General features: G+C 39.3%; 1 protein-coding gene across 1 annotated transcript; it reads right to left on the reverse strand.

Annotated features, from left to right (window-relative positions):
* Positions 1-1,808: 1,808 nt before the first annotated feature.
* XPA (xeroderma pigmentosum, complementation group A) lies at positions 1,809-26,724 on the reverse strand. The gene is made up of 6 exons (XM_006863140.1): positions 26,501-26,724; positions 16,587-16,697; positions 13,833-13,938; positions 11,399-11,564; positions 9,337-9,454; positions 1,809-1,957 (listed from the first exon to the last, which is right to left on the reverse strand). Exons 1-6 carry the CDS (start codon positions 26,682-26,684, stop codon positions 1,809-1,811), a joined length of 834 nt encoding a protein of 277 aa, XP_006863202.1. The 5' UTR covers positions 26,685-26,724.

A 26,724-nucleotide genomic window follows, 5' to 3' on the forward strand; every position in this document is an offset into this window, starting at 1 on the left:
TGGAACCGACTCCACGGAGGTTAACAACAATTCAGGCTGCTAAGCGCAAAGTCAGCCCTGCAAACCCACCAGACACTCCAGGGGAGAAAGATGAGACTTTACAACTTTGGGAACCCTACTACAGAGTCACTATGAGTCAGAATCAACTCAGTGGCAGTGGGTTTTGATTTTTAGAATAATTTACCCAAAGTCAAGTTACAGCTAGTCAAGGTCAAGGAAAGGGTAGTAAGTGGAATTTGAACATACGTCCTTGTGCCTCAGGAGTCCCTCCCTTCTACGATGCAATAATGCTGTTGTCAGCCGCCCAAACCCTAGTTACTCTTGTCATTGATGACAATGTCATCAAGCTTGGAAGTTGTTTTGTTTTTTGTCCCAGGGAATTTTCACTCCCTGTTAAAAACCAACACTTGAAACACTTACTAAACATTTCTGCACTGAGTACTTACTACTAGTCTTACTGTTTTGGTTTCACTTATTTTGATACTTGCCTTTCTCTAAAAATATCTTCAGAAGCTGGGTGAAAAACAAAACAGAAAAAATGTATAAATGTCCTATTTCTTCTACTTGTAGCCATAGGATAAAGAGCCATGTTAAAGAACAACTTGAAAATACCCAATTTATCTTAATTTGATTTTTTTATCCCAAAGCAAAAACATAGGCCCTAGATTCAAGCACATTGGACCAAATCCTATTACTAGCTATAATTGTTTTACAAGATATGGGAAATTTTGATCACCTAAACTTGATCCAATGAACCCTGGTGGCACTGTGGGTTGGGCATTAGGCTGCTAAACCACAGGCTTCATGGTTCAAATCCAGCAGCCACTCCACAGGAGAAAGGAGGCTGTCTGCGCCCATGAAGATTTATAGTCTCAGAAACTCTGTAAGGTCGCTAGGAGTCAGTCAGCTCCCTGACAGTGGGTTTGTTTGTTTGAGGTGATGCCACTTCCTTTTCTTAAAAGGCTAAAGCAAGCACAAAGTTTTCTCTCTGGGCTGCCTAATACCTGTGAGGCACTTAACATAGTTAGTGCTTACTTGGCATGCAGTAAATGTTAGTAATTAGGACTTTTTGGTCAACAATCAGATATTCAACCTCAAAGATAGCTGGGTTTTTTGTTTTGTTTTTACATTTTAATCCAGCATTTGAAAAGGGCTACAAAGACATTAAGGTCTTAAAACATGTCCAAACTCATTTTTTGTTCTGGCCATTTGTCTTGACTTCTCCCAGCAGTAGATGGCAATCCACTTCCTCCATAGAACTGAGAATAGAAATCCCCGGGCAGACCTGGCCCACCCCTGAAGTGCTGGGGTAATACCACTGTACTGTTTATTTCTTGGGAATAGATGTCCAGGTCAGCCAGCTTTTGCATTTATTTAAGGCTCTTCTTTCTACCCTAAAGTCTAGAGTGTGTGTTGGTCTCTCCTTCCCTCAATTTATATCTAAGTTACCACTTTGAAACTTAGTTTTACCTCTCAGCTCTCTACCAGTTATAGAAACAGCAGTCACAGGCCCACCATTCTGCCTACCACCAGGTCCTCTGGGCCTTAACTGAAATTTGTTCTTAGGCCGTAACACACATATGAAGGGGCTTCAGAATGTTTGTATAAAGATGGATATTTTCCATGAACTTTTGGAAACCCCCTTGTACTTAACCTACTGAAGCAGTTATCTATGTGGTATTTTATTCAAATATGGAGATGTCTGCATCTAAGTGAGTTTTTCATAGAATTTGAAATTACTGAGTTCGCACTCCCTATGATCAATTTTCTTTATTTAAAAATAAAATTCCGTAAGCATCACTGAAAGATCACATTTTCTCATAAGTCAATTCATGGCCGCACAGAGTACAAATCTTTCGGTACATGTCATCTTCTAGGTTTTCTTCTGGTCCATACTCATGGTGATGTGCAGCTGTCTCCCGTTTCCATACACTGCTTCTTATTGTTCGCCGCAATTCTAAGATAAAAATGAAAACCAGGTTTTTCATTGGTGTATTCTGCTGAATCCCCAAATAAATCAATCCATCAGTTTTTATACTCTTGTCTACAAATAGAATCAAAATTGGTGATACAAAACTGGCAAGCTTGCTTTCTTACTTCACTGGCTTAGGCTGTGAAATTATTCAAGTTATTATTGAGTAGAGTGAAACAGAGTCAGAATGGAGCTGAAGAGAACCAACAGAAGTGAGGAGAAAGGAGTAACGTGTGTCAGGCAGCTGACTGCAGAAAATGGGAAAAGCAGGATAAGAGCTGAAATAACTAAAGAAAAGGAACATTTTTTAATTACATGGGTGTAAACCACTGGTATGGTGCTGTAGGATAAGCACTGGACTGCTGACCAGAGGTTGGCGGTTCAAACTCAACATTCGCTCCTTGGAAATCCTATACAGGGTTACCATGAGTGGAACCTGACTCAATGGCATACACTTCCGAGAGGCATATTAATCTTTAAAAAAAAGTCAGCTCTGCCACTCTGCTGTTTCATCTTAGAAAACTGCTTGTGCACTTGACCTTATGTATCTTAGGCTTGGCTGTGTGTTTTAACTCTTACCACCTATGTTCTTTGTCCTAGAAAATGGCAATATTGTTTTAGGAGAGTTACTAGTAATTATTGCAAAGCAAAAAGTAGATTAAAAAATCAGAGTAGTAAGAACCATAGAGTTTTATTTTACAGCTTGGGGAAATTGACAAAGGTAGCATGTGAACCTAGGTATTCTAGTGTATGGAGCGTTTTCCATCTTGAAAATGTTCCATTATGAATATACTTTGAAAAGCAACTATTAACAATCACATTTTTAAAAAATCATATTGTATTATTATCCAGAAACCAAACGCTTAGTTAGAAACTAACAGATAACTTCTCAATTTCTAGTTTAATGAAAGAAAGCCAAGCTAGTTGTTTCTGTTTCTATTCTGACCAGTGACTCATCCAGCCCAGCCAGTACTTTGAGGGACCCCAACGCCACCTCTGGGAGACTATAGTAGATGTCTATAATCTTTGAAACACAAGAATCATTGTAACCCAAGTTGCCACACAAGTTTCCTTGATTCACTTTAGATTATAATATCTGGCAATACTAACCCTGAATCTTTGTGTTTTCTGCCTTTCTTACATTGTGAGGATAAGCAAATGCAAGACTACATGTCAGGCACTATTATAACCATTTTATGTATCTAAGCACAGCCTTTGGGTGTGGGTATCATCTCAATGAAAAAAACAACAACAACAAAAATCCTCACCACTGGACCACTTATATATAAATGGAGAGAAAAGATTGAAGTTGTCAAAAAGACTTCCTTTCCCTCAGATCAACCATCAGCACTCATGGAAGCAGCATTCAATTCAAGCAACATATAGCATAAGGCAAATAGCTGCACAAGACCTCTTTTGTGTGTTGAAGACAAGGTTCACCTGACCCAAGCCATGGTATTTTCAATAACTTCATATGCATGTGAAAGTTGGACAGTGAATAAGGAAGACCATAGAATTGATACATTTGAGTTATGATGTTGGAGAAGAATATTGAAAGTATCACAGACTGCCAAAACACATCTGTGTTGGAAGAAGTACAGCCAGAGTACCCCTTGGAAGCCAGGATGGCCAGACTGTGTGTCTCATAATTTGGATATATTAGGAGGGAACAATCACAGGAGAAGGATATTATGTTTGGTAAAGTGGAGGGTCAGAAAAAAAGAGAAAGATCCCCAATGAGATGGATTGGTACAGTGGCAGCAGAAATGGGCTTAAGTGCAGCAATGATTGTGAGCTTGGCCCAGGACCAGGCAGTGTTTCATTCTATTGTGCACAGAGGGTCAATATGAGTCGGTGCAGATTCATGGCACCTAACAACAACAAGAAGCTCATGTAGCCCTCACAGTACTTGGAGGTAAGTACAACTATCACCCGTTTCACAGAAGAAAAACCTAGGCACAGAGAAGTGCGCCGCCTTTTTTATTTCAGTTATTTTCAAGCTTCAATGTATATACCTCTAGAGAGGTTTCCAACCTGGGGGAAAAAACATGTTCATCCAAACACTAACAATCTTTATTCCTGTCAATCTCATCTGTATACTGAAGATCTGATTGTTCAGACATTATCTAAAAAGCTTTATGTCCCTTTATTTACCCTGGGACATTTAATGAAGACAATACGCTGGCCAAGACTACATGAATGGTTCATGGATTCAGGTAACGGTAGGAGAGTGTTTCCTGTTTGATTTCCAGTACCTTGGAGTAAGGTATCCTGGCCACTCTACTGCCCTGCTGAGCAAATTCTTCCAAACCTAATTTCTCCTCCTAATTGGGAGCATTGAGTATCCTTAAAGAGAGGTGGCTGTGAGTTGTTGAGTCAGTTCCAGCTCAAAGTGACCCCTGTATAGGGTTTCTGAGAAGCGGCTAATGAGTTTGAACTGCTGACCAGTGCTTATCCTACATAAGTTTCTTAAGACTGAAAAAATGAACCCATTGCCATCAAGGTGACTCTTACGTCAATTTACTTATTAACAAAAGTCTTAACTTTCTAGAAGTAATTAGTAATAATTGAAGAAAGTTTTATACTAACAATGATTAAAGAACAACTAAGGCTAATGAGAGCAGAGTCTCACTGCCAGAGGAACAAATAAGGAGCTTACTGCTCTGAAAGGGACCACATTAGAATCAGTCTGGGTAGAATGGAAGAAAGTCAAAATTCAAAATCACAAAAAAAACCACTGATCACATAGGGACTGGTACAACTCAGATACTATAGCCTCTGCTTACCCTTCTGTCTGAAGCAACTCACCCCCGGGGCTGAATGTTCAACCCTATAATAGGTGGAGTCCTGGTGTGCTGCTGTGGGATAGCACTTGACCACAATGACTGAACCACAAGGTCAGTGGTTCAAACTCATCAGCCAGTCCTCAGAAACCCTATATGGGGTCACTATGGGTTGGAACTGACTGAGGAGCACTTCACAACAATAGACTGGGGGAATAACAACACAAGTGAGGTCCGCCCACTACAGAGTGGTCAGCCATCCAAGGTAAATGTGCAGCAAAACCCCAAACTGGGGAAAGCAGTAAAGTAGTAGGACTGGAAGTAGGAGAAGTGCTGCTGCACCCAGGGGATTGCAGTCCCTGATGGGATACGAAGTGCATGATTTCAATGTGAAATAGCCTTCACTTAATTCATAATAATTTTGTAATTAGAATGGCCTATCACTGTGAACTCCATGTTTTCACTTATACAAGGGGGCTTTTCAGAGTTCATGGGAAATGGAAATGTTCACCAACTTTCTGTATAGAGCTTGGCTACTGATATCCTCAGGGGCTACTTATACTTTTTACCAGCGTTTTCCCCTAGTCCTTATTTCAGTGAAAACTTAACTTTATAAAAGAGGCTACCTTTATTCCTAGAAGCCCAATGATGTTATAAGGTAAACTTTTATTAAGAACTAGACACTTTAAAGCCTTAACAAGAGAACAAGCAGTATTAACTTAGGAGGCTCCTTTTTAAACCAAGGGAGAAAAATCAATAGGCTCATTTCATTTCTAGTCTGCAAAATGAAGCAAATTAGCAGAGAGCTGTGTCCTCCAAACTGTCTTGAGATAAACCTCAATGCAGTCACAAATACTAAACACAGGTCTTAGATATAAAATGCCCACCTTAGAAGGGGCCCAAAGATAAGAATTTATTATTTTAATTTTTCTTTTGGGGGGAGAGACTGCATAGGAGTAAATGGTGATTCATTTCTTTTCCTTTCTTTAGAATGGTAGCTGCCACCAATCCTAGGTACAAGAAGGCAGAGTGTAACTTTGAAGAAAAGAGGCTTGCAGACCTAGAAGTTTGGTGTATTTGTACCAACTGAAAGTTCACATTCAATATCAAGGCCAAAGCCAACATTTTTTTTGAAACTCAAACTGAGCAGTAGTGATGCCTTCGACTGGCACAGTGTCAGCAGCAATGGGCTCACACACAATTGTGAGGTGGCGCAGCACCACACAGTGTTCCGTTCTGTTGTGCCATGGGGTTGCTATGAGTTAGAACCAACTCTACAACACCTACCAACAAAAACAAGTGATGCCTTGGAACTAAGATCTTTAACAGCTTGAAATCACTGACAAAATTCTTTCCCTTGTACCTTGACTACTTGTATATATTCCTTATACTATTTAAAGTTTTTCCTATAATTCTCAAATTGCTAAAAGTAGAATAACACAATCTAAAAGCAAGTAAATATAATCTCTTACCTTTCCATAAAGAGAGCAACTTTTGTGTCAACTTCTTCGTGGATCAAAACAGAAGATCAGAGGAACCAGGTTCCAATTTCTTTTTAACTAGCAAACTTCTAGACTTGCTTTTACTCCTCTCTGTTCTGAGTAAACTGCACAGTAAATTCCTTGTTTCTAATCTCTACTGTGTCTACAGCACTCTCAGCCCTTGTGGCCGAGTCAGGAGGGCAGGAACATAATCCACCAACCTCTAAATTAAATCAACAAGAAGCCAGAATTAAAGAGTCACTTTGACATCCCTGCACATTTAAACACCAGAAGATAATAAAGTAATGTTTACAAAACTAAGATAACTCAGGATTTCATATGCAACAGAAAAACATTCTTGGAAACGTGTAGGGACTTGTAAAATATGCCACTCATGTAACCACTTGGAAATTCTTCCTGAAAAGACTCCATCCAAATGAGATGAACTAAAATAAAAGAAACCAGGCCTGTAAAGTGTTAACTCTTAAAAAACTTCAGAGCAAAAATCAAACTTCTCAAGGATGAGGAAATTCTTAATTTACCAAGATTATGCATAGCAACTTAACATAATGAGAGAAATTTTGTAATTTTGTAATTAATAATTATCTGAATTTGTCATTAAAAAAAAAAACCTATGAGAATTGTATACTAAAGGCTTCAAAAAGTAATGGAAAATTTCTATTCTTTTAATTACAATTTTTCCATGAAATTTTTTAATCTAACCACCCAAAACTGTTCATGCTAATAATATTTAATAAATATACTTGCAGAATTTTTATTGTAAAAAGCATGAAATTAAACTGTCATTTTGTATTAGTCAAATTATAGCACTAGTCACCATTAGATGATATCTTGATCCAACTACAAAAACAATTGCAGATTTTTAAAAAATATTTGTCACTTTGAAAATAAAAATTTTTAATACTTTATTCCTTTATCTACACCAAAATACCAAAGGAAAGTGGGTTAAGGAAGCAGCAGCGAGGGAAATATTGAGGTCGATTCAGGAAGCTAGGATAAGTAAAAACCCTACTCCACACAGACACCCTCCTTTCTCACACCTGAATACGCTGTGTTACTACTACTATATTTTTCAAGGCTCTCTCTATTAATGTTGGAAGAGAGGAAGGGTATGATAGAAAACTGAAAAGGTTATGACAAAAAGGGCCAAATTCATTAGTCTTTCCACATCAATTGGTCCTTGCTGGTTTCTGAATGCTGTGACAATGGCTAAGTTTGGAAAGATTCTTCAAGAAATGGTTTTATATGATCTAGTTTGCTACAGTAAACCTCTGTACAAAGTCTTCAAAGTGGACATTCCATCTGACTCGAGCTGATACCTTAAACTACTATCTGCAAAGAGGTATATGAAGATGTTTATTATGGGGTAGTCTCAAACTTGAGAAATGTCCAACAGTGCTTCCATTTTTATAAAAGTATTAAAAGGGTCACTCTTGGTTGCTAACTAAAAGATTGGCACATCTGTAAATATTTACAGCCTGGGAAACCCCATGGACTGGGTCTCCTCCTCTGTCCAAGAGGGTCACTTGAGAGGTAATTGACTTGATGGCAATGGGTTATCTAGAAGACAAATATTAAAGTGTTAAGAGGGCATCAAAAAGTGTGGAAAATTCCTTTATCTTTCTATTCCAGTTTTCCATGAACTTTCTGAAGCCTACTTATAGTTACCTGTGGGTAGTAGAATCATGTAATATGTTTTTTGTAGTTTTCTGACTTCTGTACTGTATACTTGTACTAAGGAAATTAGGGGCTGTGTGTGGGCTAATTCCCTCAAATGAGACTCATATTCAACATTTTTTGTTTTGTTTTCAAGATGTCTGAGCTATTGCATTCATTCTCCAAAAAACTTTTAATTCTAAAATTAAACACATGCTGTCTAGACTGTATACCATAATGAGATTATACAACTAATGTATGAATAACATTTGAAGACTCAATTTCAAGGATTCATGAGAGCAGAATTTGCTCTTTGTTCACTATGCACACTATGGTCAGCACTCTTAGTACTTAGCCCAGCCTGTTAGGATTTTAAGTTTGCCTTTCTTCCCTAACAGACTGTCTGCATTTATGTTAGCTCCCCAAACCCAAACCCACTGCCAGGGCCCACTGCCTGTCAAATAGTTGACACTTAGTAAACACTGGTAGAGGGACAGATGACTCACAGTCACACGTAAACAGGGGGATGTAGAACATGGACGAATGCATGCATAGATGGATGGAGAGTTGTATGGATGGAGAGATGAATGTACAGTACAGACTGACACATCAAGGAAACCTCATTCCAGTCAACTTTCTCACTATCAACTCAGTAAGTCCACCTTTCTAGGTCTCTTATTCATACAAAAAATAAAAGCAATTAAACTAATGCCAGAGGAGTCCTGGTGTGGCACTGTGGGCTAATGCGCTGGATTGCAAATTAGTTTTGAACTGCAAGGTCTGTGGTTCAAACTCACCAGCCACACCATGGAAACCCTATATGGGTTGCTATGGGTTGGAACCAACTTGATGGTACTTAGCAACCACAATAAAGTAATGTCAGAAGGTCCCTCCTAGCTGCTAGATGCTTAAGAATTTTTTTATTTAAACAAGTACAGATTTTATTGTTATTATATATATATATATATACACACACTATTAGTCAAGATTTAATCAGTGCCAAACCCTTGACCAGGAATACCACCATCCAAAGCCTAATAACATTGTGCCTATATAAAAACATGATGCCTTTTAAAATGGTGACTTACATGCTTTTCAGAAAAGCAGTCCTGTGAGGTTTGATATGAATCACAACTACAAACTACAGAAGACAGATGGTTTTTTCCAATCTGAAAAAAATCTATTCCAATCTATTCTTCACACAGAAAGAACTTAGTTAAAGGTTTTTGCATTACAGTCCTGGTATGGCACTGAGGGTTAATGTGCTGGACTGCAAGGTTGGTTCACACTCACCAGCCGCTCCTCAGAAACCCTATACAAGGTCACTATGACAGTTGTTGTTGTTAAGTGCCATCGAGTCGGGTCTGACCCATAGCGACCCTGTACAGGGTTTCCGACACATTTCTAAAATTTAGACACATACCTTTCACTTTTTTATCAAACTTCTTCTGTTTCATTTTTTCCCGGTTTCTCTGTCGAACTTCCTTTTCTTCTTCTAACACTTCCTGACTACCCCAAACTTCAAGAGACCTTTTCACAACCTACAACATAATATCCATATTTAAATTAGTTATGATTCAAAGTTGAAAAATACCATAAAGTTATCATTAATAAATCTACAGGTGCCAAATAATGATTTAACTCAAGTAAAAATTTACAAAAAATTTTAAATTTAAAAGTTCAAAAATATTCGTAAATCTAATAACATCTGTCTAATAAACCCTCAGTAAATATGGGAGTCCTGGTGTGGCACTGTGGGATAACACGCTGGACTACAAAGTCAGTTTTAGCCACAAAGTTGGAGGTTCAAACCCACCAGCCACTCGTGGGAAACCCTATACAGGGTTGTTATGGGTCAGAACTGACTCAACAGCACTTAGTAACAACAACCACAAATAGGAGGTGGCTTCAAAAAAGTTTGTGGAAAATTTCCATTATCTTTTCATTCCATTTTTCCATGAACTTTTCTAAAGCCCTCTCATACGTACTGAATTAGATTATAAAGAGAAATCCTTTCTTCTTTGAATGTATTGTTTTACTTGAAGACATGGGATTTTCTAGTGCATTTGATTCAAACTATGGTGTAAAGCATTGCCTCCCAGTCTTTATAGTGGCACTAAAATCGACTATTGGCAACACTCACAGGGTAGACACAGGAGGCTGTTATTCAAGGTAATTAGCTCAGGCACTCCAGCAGCGCTGGGCATTAAAAACTTGGCACACATGTAACCCATCTGCAGCAAGTGGCCCAGCAGCTGAGCCTCTGCTCTGAAACAGTTACCTGGACACTTGTTGAGTTCCAGACAGGTGTTTCCCAAGTAGAGTGTGTGACTTTAGGGATTTGTGACTCTAAAAAAATGTATCATCTTTTAAAAAACATTTTCCCCTTCAGACTTTTTTGCTTTCTGAATTATACTCTTAACATTTTGGTTCCAAAGGGCCGTGCCAAAAAGTAAAATAAAAAGAGTATTATGCTATTAAATGTTATAAAGGGTAAATTAAAAAATATTGCTACTGAGGTTCCAGTTCATACACACAAAGATTTATTTCAAGTAAAATGTGTTTAAACATGTCTCTGTGATCTGTGGATGCCTGCAGACAAGTTCTCTCAATTATACACTTGCTGAAAGCATGTGCTTTCAACAACAAAAAGGATAATAAAAAAAGTGCTGTACAATGAAAGCGTCCTTCTATTTTTTAAAACCAGATTAAAGCTAATGAAGATAATTTTATGGAATGGATCAGAGCCAAGGATCTAGAAAGCAAGGTCTAATCAAAACCTTTCAAGGAACTCAGCTGGGCCCCGGTTAAGCTCAAGGCAGAGAGGTCAGCTCAGAAGGTTAGTGACTGGGGGATCCCAAAGGAATAATCTTGATACATTTTCTGCAAGGACAGAGAACAACCCTAAAGACTTATTAAGATGTTTTAAGAAAAGTGAAAACAGCATAGTGATAAGGACAAGGTCAACTTGTACTGGGGAATTTTTCCATCAAACAATGCACCTGCTTATTCAAGGGCAGCAAGGCCTCTCTGAGAAATCTGTTGGGAAACCTTACCCCATCCGTCATACAGGCCTGATCTTGTTTGTCCCTTTAGACTTCTTTTTGTTCCCAAAATGCAAAGAACATTGAAAAGGAACATTATTTGGATCCCTCGAAGATGCCAAAACTGCCATTTTGACTTGATGTCAATAAAGAGGGCAGAATTCTTTGGGGGAGGGTTAGGTGGACACTTCCAGACTTAGGCAGAGGATATGTTGATAAACAAAAGGTTCACATTTTGCTATTTTTGTGCAATAAAGGATTATATGGTTTTATAGCAAGACTTTCTGACATGCCCTTTCACATGACTGTGACTGATACAAACCAACAAAGCAGAGGGGCTTTGTAGCTCTCTATAAGCAAAGCTGAACGGGTATTATTAGTTCGTTGTTAAACTGTCACCTGGTCCAGAGTTGGAAATAAAGGAATACAACTAGTAGGGACCTGTAATTTTAAGTAGAGTTTCATATCACCCCACTGGGAACGATGAGGATTCTTCTTCACAATAAATTTAAGGGCTGGTTCTCTCTTTTCTAAGTCACAGTCTTTCAGAAGGTATTCTTGTTTTGCTTCTGTTTTGGTTATAAGTTTGTGTTTATCATCAGCATCTCTGAAAACAGATGAAGTCCATTATGAGCTCATTCTTTTACTAAGTACCCAAATAGCTCAGTCACCTAGCAGCGTATGTGTCATAAGAGAAATACATCTTCCTACAACTTTCATGGTCAAATTAAAAAATTGAAAAATATTTTTGCTTATCTTGAGAAGCTATTACATTAGTAGATGGCTACCATTTAACAATTCAACAATTTCTTTTATACTTATTTAAAGTCTCTTGTATGCTAAAAGGAATTGAAATAGAGCAAATAAAACTGTTAGCAAAAATTCAATAAGAAAATACAAATTAAAGCATAAAGTCACGATGGGCAGAAAGTAAGGAATATAAATTTATGCAAAGACCAACCACCTAACACGAGTTGACACTGAGCTTTAGGAAAACCCAGGTAACAATGAAGAGATACAGTAATTACATAGTTCTTCCCATCATACAACTGGTTTCCATCTATGTGCTAGGTTTGAGGCACTGAGAATATATAGCAGAGACTCAAACAAAGCCCTGTTCTCGTGAAGGCTATGTTCTAATACGGAGGTGGTAAGCAACCAGCAAATAACAGAAGGTAATATAACAATGTGTGTCAAGTCAGTTCTGACTCATAGTGACCCTGTATAAGGTTTCTCAGGAACAGTTGGTGGGTATGAACTGCCGACCTTGTGGTTTGAAGTCCACTCTTGCTCTTACAGCACCACACCAAGAGTTCAAAGAGAACTATAGGCCACTGTAAGGGACAGAAGTTCCCAAATAGGCCAAAGTCACCAGAAAAGGCCACTAATGCCATGACATTTGAGTGCAACCCTTAACAAAGGTAAAGAGCATTCTGGATAGCCAAAGTACAGTCACAGTCCAGGGAAAGTAAGCGCAAAAGCTCTAGGGGAGGAGTAGTATGCTTTGCAATGGAAGCTCACAGCAAGTAGGTGGTGGGATTCGAATGTCTAAAGTAAGTGAGGAGGATGGGAGGGAGCTAAAGTCAGAAAGGCAAGGGCTTGTAAGCAATGGTAGACACTGAATGGTATTCTGAGTGTAGTAGAATGGCATGGTCTGGTTTATATTTTTAAAAGATCATCAGCTGCTACATGGAGAAAAGACTCAACGGGGCCAGCAAGCAGTTGGAATACTACCATAGTGGTCCTGGCAAAAGCTGATGGCAGCCCAAACTGAGGCAGCAATGGGAAAGACAATGAATGAAAAGTAAATGGATTCAAGAAATGTTTTGAACATAAAACAAAAGCAGATTTGTAATTAAACATGGGATAGTCACTGTAGGATAAGCAGTGGACTGCCAACTGCAAGGCTGGCGTTTCTGACCTACCAGCTGCACCTCAGAAACTCTGTAAGGGTCGCTATGAGTCAGATCCGACCTGAAGGCATTTAATAACAATGACAATAGCAGTAGAGAAATAACCAGTGGATGAAGGAGGTCTTGACTGAAATAGTGACTACAAAAGAGGAGCAGGTGTAGGTCAGGAAGGGGAGAAATCAAAGGTTCTAGCAAAGGATTCGATCACAAAACCACGTGTAATTGGGAAGCACACCAGCGCAGGGCTTGGCTAAGGTAAGCAATAGAGACAGAGGAGTAAGGATTGGGTTGGCACAGTTTGAGGATAAAGGCTATTAGAAGACAGAATGACAGAAGAATGTGATTTTTTGTATGCTCTTCCTTGCCTGTCCAGGGGAGCAAAAACTGAGTAGAAAGAGGTGGGCTTAGAGGACCAAAGCATACCCTGAATCCATCCACTTCCCATCCTCTCTCCCACGCTGCCATCAACTCTTGCCAGGGCCACTGTGGGAGTGTTCTAGTTATGCTCTGTCCCCCTCGAGTCTTTTCCCCAATGATCTATAAGTACAAACCAGTGGTTGACGGGACTTCTCTCACTGAAGGCTCCAGTCCTCTGAACAGTCAGCATACACAGAGACAAGTAAGCAACAGGAAGATTCTTGGGGACTGGGTGAAGAGAAGGGTTGGGGACCTCTTCCTGAGAGATGGTAATACCCACAGGCCAACAGAAAGGAAAAGAAAATTTCTATGGCCAGACCATTAGTGTCTTTCTTTCCTATATGAGGAATACCTTTGTTAGACAAGTACAGGCTAGATACTATTTCTTTCTGAAAATGGAAACCACATAAATTTTATGAAAGTCCCAAAATAAAAATCATAACTATTAAGGAACCATTAAATTCAAAAGGATCTACTGTTTTGGCCAAAACCTGTATGTAAGCATTAAACATTAATAATGAAGAACATTGAAACAAAATAAGTACCTGCAGTTATCACAAGTTGCTAAATCAAAGTGGTTCATTAGGTAAGAATCCATAAATTCTTTCCCACATTCTTCACATATTGTATAATCAAATTCCATAACAGGTCCTAAAGAAGAGTAATTCTTTAAATATCCTTTTTCCATAACCAGAACAATACATTTTCTTCTATTAGCTTATTATCATTTACTGTGTGCCCAATATAAATACATATAAAGACAAAATAAAACAGATTAATCTTATTTTATCTAAACATAAAAAAATGAAGTCATATAAAAAAGTTCTCAACAAATACGTATTGAGTGATCTCTTTTAGATCATAGTAAATTCAGGATTCTATACTGAGTCTTCATATACATTTATCCTAAGAACTTCAAAGCTTTGATCATTTAATTCAGTAAGCCTTCCCTCCTAATAGCGCGCTTCTCTGTAGTATCCTGTTCAAATGGTCTTTCACTCTGGGAACCCCTTCAGTGCTCTGCTATTTTGAGGCAGTATTTCACCAGCTTGAGATGTTTCCCTATTTGAAAGTCACTGAGGCTCACATGACACACATGCCAACACTCTTAAGTGCAAAGTGCTAAATGTGTTTAAAGTGACACTACTACATAGGGCCAAAATGTCCTGACTATAATGCTCACCCACTGTTTCAAGTTCTGCTCACCAAGCGAATCTCTCGTCATTAAAGAGGCCATAGTGTATCTGTAGGCAGCTGCAAGTCTAAGCCGAGTTAAACTGAACTAGTTTTGACAACTGAACAAACACTGCCTGGTCCTGTATCATTCGTATAATTATTGTTACGTTTGAGCCCGTTGTTGCAGACCTTCCTCTTTTCACTGGTTCCTAGTATGTCAATTTTGGGCACTCTTTTGAACACTAAACATTTGTCTGTATCCCTCTTAAAAGTGTTTCTATCATCAAGGACATATTTTTCAACTACCAATCCTTCCTCTTTATTTCTAGTATTTGCATGCCCATCACCAGTAATTATTAATGCAGCTTGATTACATGTTTGATTAATTTCAGACTGACAAAGCTGGAAAAATTCTTCAATTTCTTTATCATTGATTTTGGCGGTTGGTACATAAATCTGAATAACCATTGTACTAAAATTGATCTTCCTTGTAGGCGTATTTTCAATCACTTCATATGCATATGACAGCTGGACAATGTATGAAAAAAAGACCAGAGAAGAAATGATACATTTGAATTATGGTGTTGGCAAAGAATATTGAAAGTACTATGACCAGCAGAAGAACAAACCTGCCTTGGAAGAAGTAGGCCAGAATGGCCTTAGAAGCGAGGATGGCAAGATTTTATCTCATATACTTTGGATATGTTATCAGGAGGGCCAGTCCATGGACAAGAACATCATGCTTGGTAAACTAGAAGGTCAGTGAAAAAGAAGACAGTCCTCAGTGACAAGGACTAACCCACTGGCTGCACCAATGGGCTCAAACACAACAGTAGTTATGCGGATGGCACAGACCAGGCAGTGTTTCGTTCTGCTGTATGTAGGGTTGCTATGAGTTCAAGCCAACTCAACGGCACCTAACAATAAATCTTAAAAGTATGGGATGTGAAGTAATTCCTCAAATCTAACCTTCTGAAAATAAGAGTTAAGACTTACCAAGCAGAAAAGGACTCTTACCTACCTTAAGGAATACGTGTCTGTTGCTACAGCTAGAGATTAAAATAGATTATTTTTAAAATTTACATTACACTCGTATTGGCTATCAAATTTACGGTCATATAAAGTTTCCAGTTCTTTAATTTTTCAGAGTGTGAAAGTATCACCATCCTGAACTTATTATCATTGATTTACTGAAACAATCTGAAGTGCCCAGGAGGCATAGTGGGCTATGCATTAGGCTGTTAGCTGCAGGCTGGGCAGTGTGAATCCAGCAGCCACTCCACCAAAGAAAACTGAGGCTTTCAGTCTCAGAAACCCGACACAGCATTGCTAGGAGTTGGAATCCACTCGACGGTATACAACAACAACAACAACATAACATATTTAGAAGCTCTGGTGATGCTGTAGGATAAGCACTGGACTACTACTAACTGCAGGTTCAAACCCACCAACTGCTCCAAAGTGAAAAAAAAAAAAAAAAAATGAGGTCATCTGCTGCTGTAAAGATTTATAGTTTTGAAAACCTTACATAAGGCAGCTATGGGTCAGGACTGACTAGATGGTAGTGAGTTGTGAGTATAGTGATGTAAACAGCTTTCTCCCTCCTAACAGAAATCAAACATTTACCTAAACTTTATATCTTAGGTTCTGGGCCTTCATTTCAGCTTACCAAGATAATTTGAGTATTCTTTAGTCAATATGAGTCCTGGTGTGGCACTGTGGGATAAAGCACTGGATCACAAGGTCGGTGGTTCAAACTCACCAGCCACTCTTTGGAAACCCTATACAGGGTTGCTAGGAATTAGAACTGACTCGACAGCACTTAACAACAACAACACAGTCAATGTATTAGTTGCCGTTGTCTATGATCTAGCAACAGAGACCTTCAACCCTCAGTACACACTCAGAAACACAGTACAAGTTAAATTACTGATCATTTCCATATGTGTGTTTCTTCAGCTTTTAATTTACTTGCAAAACTGTCAGGCTTTATCACATTTTAAGTTACTATGCCCGCTGAATAAAGTAAGGTCAGTGTTATTTAACCTAAATTTATAAAGAATTACACAGCTTTCAAAATAACCAATCCTAGACGATCTATTTTTCTGAAAAACATACTCCACCTGGTTGATGAACAACTTTCCCAATTTTATGTTCCTCCTCTTCTTCCTCTTCCAAAATGAAGCCTCCTCCTGTGTCAATTACCTTTGGGGCTGCTTTCACATTCACCATGCCTATAAAGAGGAAAAGCAGTCAACACCTGAAGTCAGTAAACCCTTATGTTCCCTTGAACATAAATAGGAACTTTCTTTACATTGGTTATACATCAAACAAGATGAGGATGTACACTTCTAGTCCACATTATACTCTGGGACCTAATGAGTACAATAAGGCCAAGGGGAAAATGGCAGAATAATTGGAAAGAAAAAAGTAAAATATCTTTATTCACAGATTATATAATTATATATATATATATATTAAATCCACAAGGATCTACAATTAAAATTAAGAAATATCAAACACCTAGGAAGTAATGAATAAAACTTCTTTACACTGAGAACTATAAAACACTCCTGAGAGTTAAATAAACTTAAAAACACACTATGTCCATGGATAGGAAGTCTAAGCATTGTATAGATGTCAATTCTCCCCCAGATTTACCAAAAAGTCAGTGTGATCCCATTTAAAATTCCAAGAATTAGAGGGTGGGGGACTGATGAGCTGATTCTAACCGTCATACTCGTTAAGTGTCGTCAAGCTGGTTCCGATTCATAGCGACCCTGTATAGCGTTTCCAAGGAAGACTGGTGGGTTTAAACTGCCAACCTTGCAGTTAGCAGCCCAGTGGCTACCCTAGAGTGCCACACTAGGACTCATGATTATGATCTATTAATACGCAAAAGGAGAGAAAGCAAAATCAGCAAAGGGTAAAAAGTATATAGGGTGAATGGAGTCCAGGGGAAACCAGACAAGCATCCAAAAATCCTCTCCCAATGCCATCAAAGGATGCATTTAATTCATCTAGCACTGCATGTGACAACACTTGTGAGGCATTGGCTACCAGAGAACCCAAGGTGTTTATTGGGGATGGTCACACAGCCACCCTCTGCCTAGCACATACCAAAATTCCAGACACCCAGAAATCTAAGCAGGTGTATAGAATAAAACACATTGTTGATACAGTTTAGGCAGTGTAAACAATCTTTATCGTTTACACTCCCAAAACACAATTTCCCAAGTGTTTACCTAAGGTCTCAAGTACGGATAGCAGTCTCAGGCCTGCTCTGCTAACTCATTTCTGTGCAACATGAAGTTTAGGAATACACAGGTCTGGCTAGATGATGGACTGGCAAACACACTACACAGACCCTCTACAACAAAGATACCAGAGACTATGAAACAGACACAGATGAAAATTTGGGAACCCTGAACTTCAGAGGAAAGGTTGGAGAAGTGGATTGAGTGCTTACTGGGAGAAGGTGAGCAGGGACAGTGAGAGGGAGACTGACTGGTAAATGGCTGGCCAAACGCAGGGTGACCATCTTGTGAGCAGCTTTGGCAATAGAAGGTGGTCTGGCAGAGCATATTCATACAGGACACGGGAAAGGCATTAATTATTTTTTCCCACACTCCCCTGGTGGCCAGCACCCATGCTCATCCATCCCTATCCATCCCCCCTGTTCTCCAGTTCAGAGCCACATGGTTGGGGCCTGATGCACCGCTTTGGTACCTGGATTCAGGTGGGGCTCAGTTCTAGACCTACAGAATCTGCAGAGCCACCAGACCAGCATTTAACTAGTCCCTGCCTCCATCAGCGCTATGATCCTAACAGACACTGAAACCAGCTCCATAATTCAGGAAAACATTACAAGAACAGACAGACAAAAAAATGGTGATGGAACTAACTGAAAAAAAAATTTTTTAAAGGTATTTAGATATCTTCAAAGGATTAACAGAAAGATTGAGGAAAGCAAGAACACAGAAATACATTAAAATAATTCAGGAAAACATTACAAGAATAGACAGACAAAAAAATGCAAATTTTGAAACAATATAAAACCTGAAATTAGAAATCCATAAGATTAATTCTAAGATTTCAGAACTGGAGAAGATTTGAAGCACTGGAAGCCCAAATGAGTGAGCTTGAAGATAGATGTCTCAATTCTAGTATGCTAGAAGAACAATCAGAAACAACAATGAAAAACTGTTGAAGAGAGCCTAAGAGTTACGTAGGACACCAGTAAGAGGAACAACTTACAGGTGATCCAGAAGAAGAAGAGACAATAAAAGGCACAGAGAAAATTATCGAAGAGTTTTTTTTAATAAAACTTCCCTAATGAGGTCAGCAGTTCAAAACTACCAGCTGTTCCGCGGGAGAAAGATGAGGCTTTCTGCTCCCATAAAGATTTACAGTCTTGGAAACCCTGTACAGGGTTGCTATGAGTCAGAACCGACTCCACGGCACATAACAACAATATCACAAAAGATGAAAAGATAAGCATATAAGAAGCTGAACAAACCCAAAACCAGATAGATTCCAAAAGAAAATCACCAAGTCCTATCATAATCAAACTTTCCCAAATCAAAGACAAGGAAAAAATCCAAAGAGTAGCTCAGGAACAATGAAAAGTTACCTACAAAGAAGAATCAGTAAGACTAGGCTCTGATTTCTCAGCAGAAATCACGCAGGCAAGAAGGCAAGGAAATGACATCTATAAAGAAAAAAAATTGCCAACTAAGGACCATATACACTACACAGCAAAGTCCCTCAAATATGAAGGTCAAATTAGGATGTTTCCTGATAAAACAGAAATTAAAGGAATTTGTAAAGACCAGACCAGTTTTACAAAAAATTCTTAAGGATGGTCTTTGGACTGAGAACCCAAAACAGCAGACACAATCTGAGATTACCATACATCATACCACCACCCAGAACTCAATCCAGGTATTAGTATTCCAAGTGGCCCTGTAGACACTGGACTGCCAGTTACAGGGTTGGCAGTTCAAACCCACCAGCCAGTTCCTCAGGAGAAAGATGAAGCTTTCTGCTCCCTTAATGATTTAGTCTCAAAAACACTATATCTAAACTAAAAGTTGGAATCAACTCAATGGCAGTGGATTTGATTTTTGGTTTATGTTGTAATTAGGCGTCATCCAGTCAGTTCTGATTTAGGGTGACCTCATGTACAACAAAACAAAATACTGCTCAGTCCTACACCATCCTCACAACTCTTGCTGTTTGAACCCACTGTTGCAGCTACTCTGTCAATCTATTTCATTGAGGACCGTCCTTTTTCCTGCACAATGTCCTTCTCCAAGGACTGGTCCTTCCTGATAACACATCCAAAGTATGTGAGACACAGTTTTACCACCCTCCTTCCTAAGGAGCATTCTGGTTGTACTTCCTCAAGACAGATTTGTTGGTTATTCTGGTGGTGGTGGTGGTTAGGTGCCGTGGAGTCGCTTCCAGCTCATAGTATAAACTCTGTATAGGGTTTCCAAAGCTGTAAATCTTTATGGAAGCAGAAAGCCTAATCTTTCTCCCGTGGAACAGCTAGTAGTTTCAAACTGCTGACCTTGAGGTTAGCAGTCCAGCTTGTAACCACTATGCTACCAGAGCTCCTTTGTTCTTCTGGTAGTCCATGACATTCTTTACTGACAACATAATTCAAATGCATCACTTCTGTTTTGTTTTCTTTATTCATTGTCCAATTTTTGCAGGCATATGCGGTGAATGGAAATACTGTGAATCAAATCAGGTGCACCTCAGCCATCAAAGTGACTTCTTTGCTCTTTAACATTTTAAAGAGGTTTTATGCAGCAGAATTTCCAATGCAGTATGTCATTTGATTTCTTGACTGCTGCTTCCAAGGGCATTCGATCCATTTAAGATGAAATCTTTGACAACTTCAATCTTTTCTCCATTTATCATAATGTTAATTATAGGTCCAGTTGTGAGGATTTTTGTTTCCTTTACGCTGAGGTCTGATTCACACTAAAGATGGTAGTCTTTTGATCTTCATTAGTTAAGTGCTTCAAGTCCTCTTTGCTTATAGCAAGCAAGGTTGTATCATCTGCATATCACAGGTTATTAATGAGAATCCCTCCAATCCTGAGGCCACATTTTTTTTATATAGTCCAGCTTTGGGGATTATTTGCTCAGCACACATATTAAATAAGTATAGTGAAAGGATATAATCCTGACATACACCTTTTTCTCACTTTTAATCAGTTAGTATCCCCTTGTTCTGTTCAAACAACTGCCTCTTGGTCTACATACAGGTTCCGTATGAGCATAATTAAGTGTTCTGGAATTCCCATTCTTTGCAATTTTATCCATAATTTTTGTAATCCACACAACTGAATGCCTTTGTGTAGTAAATAAAAGAGAGGAAACATCTTTCTGGTGTTCTATGTTTTCAGTCAAGATCTCTCTGACATCAGCAATGATACCCCTTGTTTCACATCCTCTTCTGAACACAGCCTGGATTCCTGGCAGTTTCATCCAAGTACTGCTGTAATATTTTTGAATTATCATCAATAAAATTTTACTGTGTGTGATATTGAGTTTTTTTTCACCAATGTCTTCAGTGCAGGTTGGACTTTTTCCTTCAATACCATTGGCTCTTGATCATATGCTACTTCCTGAACTGGCTGAACATGTACCAATTCTTTCTGGTACAGTGACTATTCTATCTATCATCTTTTGATGCTTGTTACATCACTCTCTATTTTCTCCATAGAATCCTTCAAGACTGCAACTCTAGGCTTGCATTTTTTTTTTTTTTTTTCAGTTCTTTCCCTTTGGGAATTGCCAATCTTGTTCTTCAACTCCAAGTCTTTGACATTTCATTAGCTAAAACGGTCTGGTGCTGGTCATTTTGAATTGGAAAATCATATGGTATACTATGACAGAAATGACAAATTAATGAGGGATCACATCCCATTCATCATCAAAACGGACATTTCAAGATCTACCCTGAAATTCAACACTGTCAGCGGTATGATACTATCCTGTGCCTACAAAGAAAACCAGTGAATATTATTTTTCAAATTTACGTACCAACCACTAATTCCAAAGATGAAGATACTGAAGATTTTTACCAGCTTCTGCAGTCTGAAATTGATCAAACATGCAATCATAGCTAATTATTGGTGGTTAGAATGTGAAAGTTGGAAACAGAGTAGAAGGACCCGTGGGTGGAAAATATGGCCTTGACAACAGAAATGGCACTGGAGATCATATGAAAGAATTTTGCAAGACCAACAGCTTATTAATTAGAAACACCTTTTTTTAATAACATAAATGATGACTATGCATGTGGACCTCACAAAATGGAATATGCAAAAATAAAGTCAATTATTTTGTGAAAAAACATAATGGTGAAGTTCCATATCAATCATAGCAAGGCCAGGGGCCAAATGTGGTACAAAACATGAACTGCTCACATGCAAGTTTAAGATGAATTAAGGACTATTAAAATAAGTCCATGAACACCAAAGTACAATCTTGAGCATATTTAGAGCCCATTTAAAAAATAGATTTTATTAAATTGTATTCTATTATAGAAGATAAGTGTTATTGTTTAATAGGACCACTTTTGTAAGGGAAGGAGGAGGATGTACAGAAAAAGTGACTCTTCCTACCTTTTATCCAGTCTAAGGAAGACTTATGTTATCACACTTCCTACCTTTTATCCAGTCTAAGGAAGACTTATGTATCACACTTATGTTAAGGGTTAGAGACAAGAACCAGACACAAGACCAAGGATCTGCCTTTAAGAATGCTCAGTCTAGTGATGGAGATGCTGTGTGAGCTGAACCCTCTAAGTGTAAAGTGCATCAGGGGTAAGGTACACAGGGCAAAAACAGTATCATGTGCAGGATAGGTGAGGAGGAATTATAATATTGATGGGGTAGAAAGTATGAGGCAGAAAGAGGTACGGCTAAGGAAATATGGAGGATCCAGGTGATATGGAAGACCTTTGGGTTCATCATGAAGGCAACAGAAAACTTTGGAAGGGTTTTAAATAGGAAAGAAAACAACTTATGTGTTAGAAAGATTGGCATTCAGAGACGGGGAAAACTGGAAGGCAATTGCAGCAATCAGAAAAAAAAAACAGAATGTAGGGCAAAAAAAGGGGAAAGATAGAACCTATTCTATAAATCTATAAACAGTTTGAATCACTACCAAGAGCAAAACCAGCAGCCAGAACACGATAGATATTAATCAGTGACTGTCCTGAGAAAAAGGGAAGATAAAACCCATTCCCAAAAGAATAACAGTCTTAGGTTAATCCAAGATGGCAGGCAGGCAGATATACTACCCAGAACCTTACAACAAAGACCCAAGAAAACAAGTGAAATGTATAAGGATGACAGTACTGGAACTCTCAGCTTCAAAGGACAGATTACACAAGTAGATCAAATATCTACTAGTGGGAGGAACTGAATGAAAACCACAATCAAAGAAATATAGACAGTGGTGAACTGCAACTGGCCCAGCACAGTACAGTCATTTTCAATTACTATAAGCAGCGTTCTTATAAAAAAATCAGGTTGAAGCATTAGACAACATACAATCAACAAATATAATAGCACCAAAATTACACACAAATATAAGACAAGATGGCTCAAGCATGTGACCAAAACACCAGGCCAGAAAATCTTCCAGAGGTAGAAATGGTATTGGAACTACTCAGTAAGGAATTTAAAAGATTGATACAGGAGTAGAACAGAGAGTGAAGCATCCAGCTGATATGTAGTGAGGGGAGATGCACAAGAACACCATACTTGAAGATAGTACCCACTTGACCTGGCTTCAATGGCTGGATGATCAGAACTCAACTAGAAGAAGAAAGAAGAGGAAAAAAAAGAGTAACCCACTATAATTTGATGAATTTTACCTATACTTATGGATGCAGTAGCTCAAAAAAGGGAACAAATCTTTATAGCAAGGCTCACTTCCACCCCCTCGGTACCCAGGGTTGACAGGGATGGGCAACTTAAAACACTGGATATCCAAAATGGGAGGGGGGGCTACAAAGGCAAGAAGTGACTGGCTTACAAGCTTTCAAGAGGGAGCCTAGTTCCAGACAGGGTTGGGGAAGGTAGGCTCTCCACTGAATGGTTTCCAATCTGTTGGTGTAGGGTTAATGAAAGGAGATGGGGATAAGACTCTTGTGGTACAACAGTGAATAATTACTATCAGGACTGACTGTGAGGGTCAGAAATGTAAAGGTAGATGTTTTATAACAAAAGGAGGGGAGTGACTGATTTTGCAGTCCAGAGGCAGAGTTCCCTGGGACCATCAAGTGAGAAGTGCAGAGTGCAGAAACCAACCCAGAGAAGCAGTGATGCTAGAAATGGAGGCAGAGACGATGATGTGGACAGATGGAGCAGCTGGGGATACTGGACTCAGGGAGGGAGTCCCTCCCTGACGGCCAGGGTGCAGGCCTGTGGGGTGTACCCTTTGGTTGTTTGATGATGCATGGAGGGGATTTGAATCATTGCAATGAAACAAAATACGATAGGATGAATATAAAACTGATGTTCTCCCATGTAAACCCACATAATTCAGAATAAAAACTTTAAAAAAAAATTGATACTTATGATCCTTCAACAGATTAAGAAAGAGATCAAGGAAAACAAAGACAACACCAAGACTATAGACAAAAATCAAGGAAAAGAGACATAACTCTAGAATAATTCAGGAAAAAAATATAAGATCAAATTGACAAGACAAATGGAAAATTATAAACTATACAAAAATTGTTGTTGTTAAGTACCATGGAATCGGTTCCAACTCATAATGACCCTGTACAGGGTTTCCGAGGCTGTAAATCTTTATGGGAGCAGAACACCTCATCTTTCTCCAGCAGAACCGCTGGTAGTTTCAAACTGCCTACCTTGAGGTTAGCAGCCCGATTCGTAACCACTACACTAAATAGCAAACAGATATCCAGAAGATTAATACTAAAATTCCAGAAATAGAAAATACATGGAAAAGGGCAAAAGAATAAATTTGAATCAATAGGAGACAGAATTTGCGAAACTGAAGACAAATTTCTTAATACTGTTAGAGAAACAATAAGAAGGAAAAAAAAAAAAAAAATGAAGAAAGCCTAAGGATTATGTGGGACACAAAAGGGAAGGAAGCTCTTAACTAATGTGTGATCAGAATTTCAGGAAGAGACCAAAAGGGCTCTGAAAAATTGCTGAAGATTTGTTGGAAGAAAACTTCTCTAAGATCATTTAAGGCAGATATGCATTCAAGCTCAATGAACCCAAATAGGACATACACCCCCAGCTAGAAAATCACCATGATGCACCATAATCAAACTTTCCAAAACAAAAAGCAAAGAATCCTAAGAGGCTTGAGAAAAACGATAAGTTACCTACAAAGGAAAAAAAGTACGAGTATTTGGCTATCATGTTTGGTAAGGTGGAAGGTCAGAGAAAAAGAGGAAGACCCCCAGAGAGATGGATTGGCAAAGTAGCAGCATCAATGGGTTCAAACATGGCAATAATAGCGAGGTTGGTCCAGGACCAGGCAGTGTTTCGTTCTGCTGTACATAAGGTCACTATGAGCCAATACTGACTCAATGGCACCTAACAACAACAACAATAAAAACCAGACCCATATTATAAAGAATGCTAAAGGGAGTCCTTTAGACAGAGAACCAACAATGACAGACATCACCTGGCAATCAATCCAGATATAGAAGTATCAAAAATAAAATAAACCTACAAACCTGAAAATAAGGAAACAGAGTTGTCAATCGGTAAATGATAACTACAAAGTAAAAAGGGGATAAATGATATAGTTACCGAACTTCCAAATGGAGAGCAAGTCAGGGCAAAATCAAAAGAAAATGGACTGTTTTATACTTGGGAAGATCATAAATTACACGGTAACCTAACCTCAAAGAAAATTAACCTCACAAAATAAAAACCAATCACCTGTAACCTACCCTATCAACAAAATAAAGAGAAACCGACTTGATCCTATCACTATCAGGGTGGGCTAACTAGCCTGTGGGCCAAATCAGGCTCACAACCTATTTTGGTGGTGGTAGTTGTGTTCCACCGAGTGGGTTCTGACTCATAGTGACCCTGTAGAGTTTTGGAAGTTTCAAATCTTTATGAGAGCAGAAAGCCTCATCTTTTTCCCGTGGAGTGACTGGTAGATTCAAACTACTGACCCAAAGGTAAGCAGCTCAGCTCTAATGTACTATGCTACCAGGGTTCCTTACAAACAATTTTAGTAAATAAAATTTTACTGCAACATGCACACACTTCCTGAGGATGAGAGATGAGTTTCTCAGAGGCAGCTGGTGACAACACTGAACCCAGGGTCAGAAGACACTAGTTCTGATCCTCATTACCCTCCAGATTATGCTGTGCACTTGGTGGAACCTGAGCTAATCCCTTCCTTTTCTGGGCCTGTTACATCTGTAAAAGACGTATACCGAATCTTGCCCTATTTGTTTGCCAAGTTGACCGTCAGAACAATTCTAAAGCCCTTTGAAAAATGAGGTCACTACGTGTGCCACTCTGTTAGCTTCAAGATTGCAGCGGTTATGGAGGTCTTGCTCCTCTCATAAACCTATACACTCAATAGCTTTTTGTTGAATGGATCAAAGAGCGAGAGGGTGTGGGATATAACTTCAATGGTTACACAAGACCCTTCACTAAGACTGGTGGAAGCCTACAGTAAGAACAGAAGGGAATGTCTGGGAGAGCTGAGGCGCTGACAGGCACTGGCTGGCACCTCCAAGGGGCGGCTGCATTATCAAGCTCAAAACCGAGCTAAGCACACGAAATGCAGTAAAAAAAAAAAAGCCCACGGCCGGGAAGCAGGAGGCCTGGCTTCTCCCGCAGAATGGCTCCGTGGTCTTGGGCAAGTCGCTTCGACAAGGCTAGCTGGGCGGGTTCCCGGGACCCGGGGATCCCAGAACCCGGTCCAGACCCACGCGAGTTTGTACGGGGACCATGGTGGTGCCGAGGGAACGGGCAGGCGCCGCCTGGGCCCAAACCTCCAGTAGTAGCAGCCGCCGTCGCCGGGTAGGGCCGGGCCGCCAGCCGGGCCTGGCGCAGCATCAGTGCCTGCTGTCTCTTCCGCTCGATGCTCGCCCGCACCGAAGCTGGCAGCTCCGCAGGTTGTTCCAAAGTCATTGGCTCAGGCGACGCTTCCTCTGTGGACACCATCTCAGCCGCCATCTCTACGCCTTCTGACAGTGGTTCCAGCCCCGCGCACGCG

The sequence above is a fragment of the Chrysochloris asiatica genome, unplaced genomic scaffold (assembly GCF_000296735.1).
Source record: "Chrysochloris asiatica unplaced genomic scaffold, ChrAsi1.0 scaffold00053, whole genome shotgun sequence".
NCBI lineage: Eukaryota > Metazoa > Chordata > Mammalia > Afrosoricida > Chrysochloridae > Chrysochloris > Chrysochloris asiatica.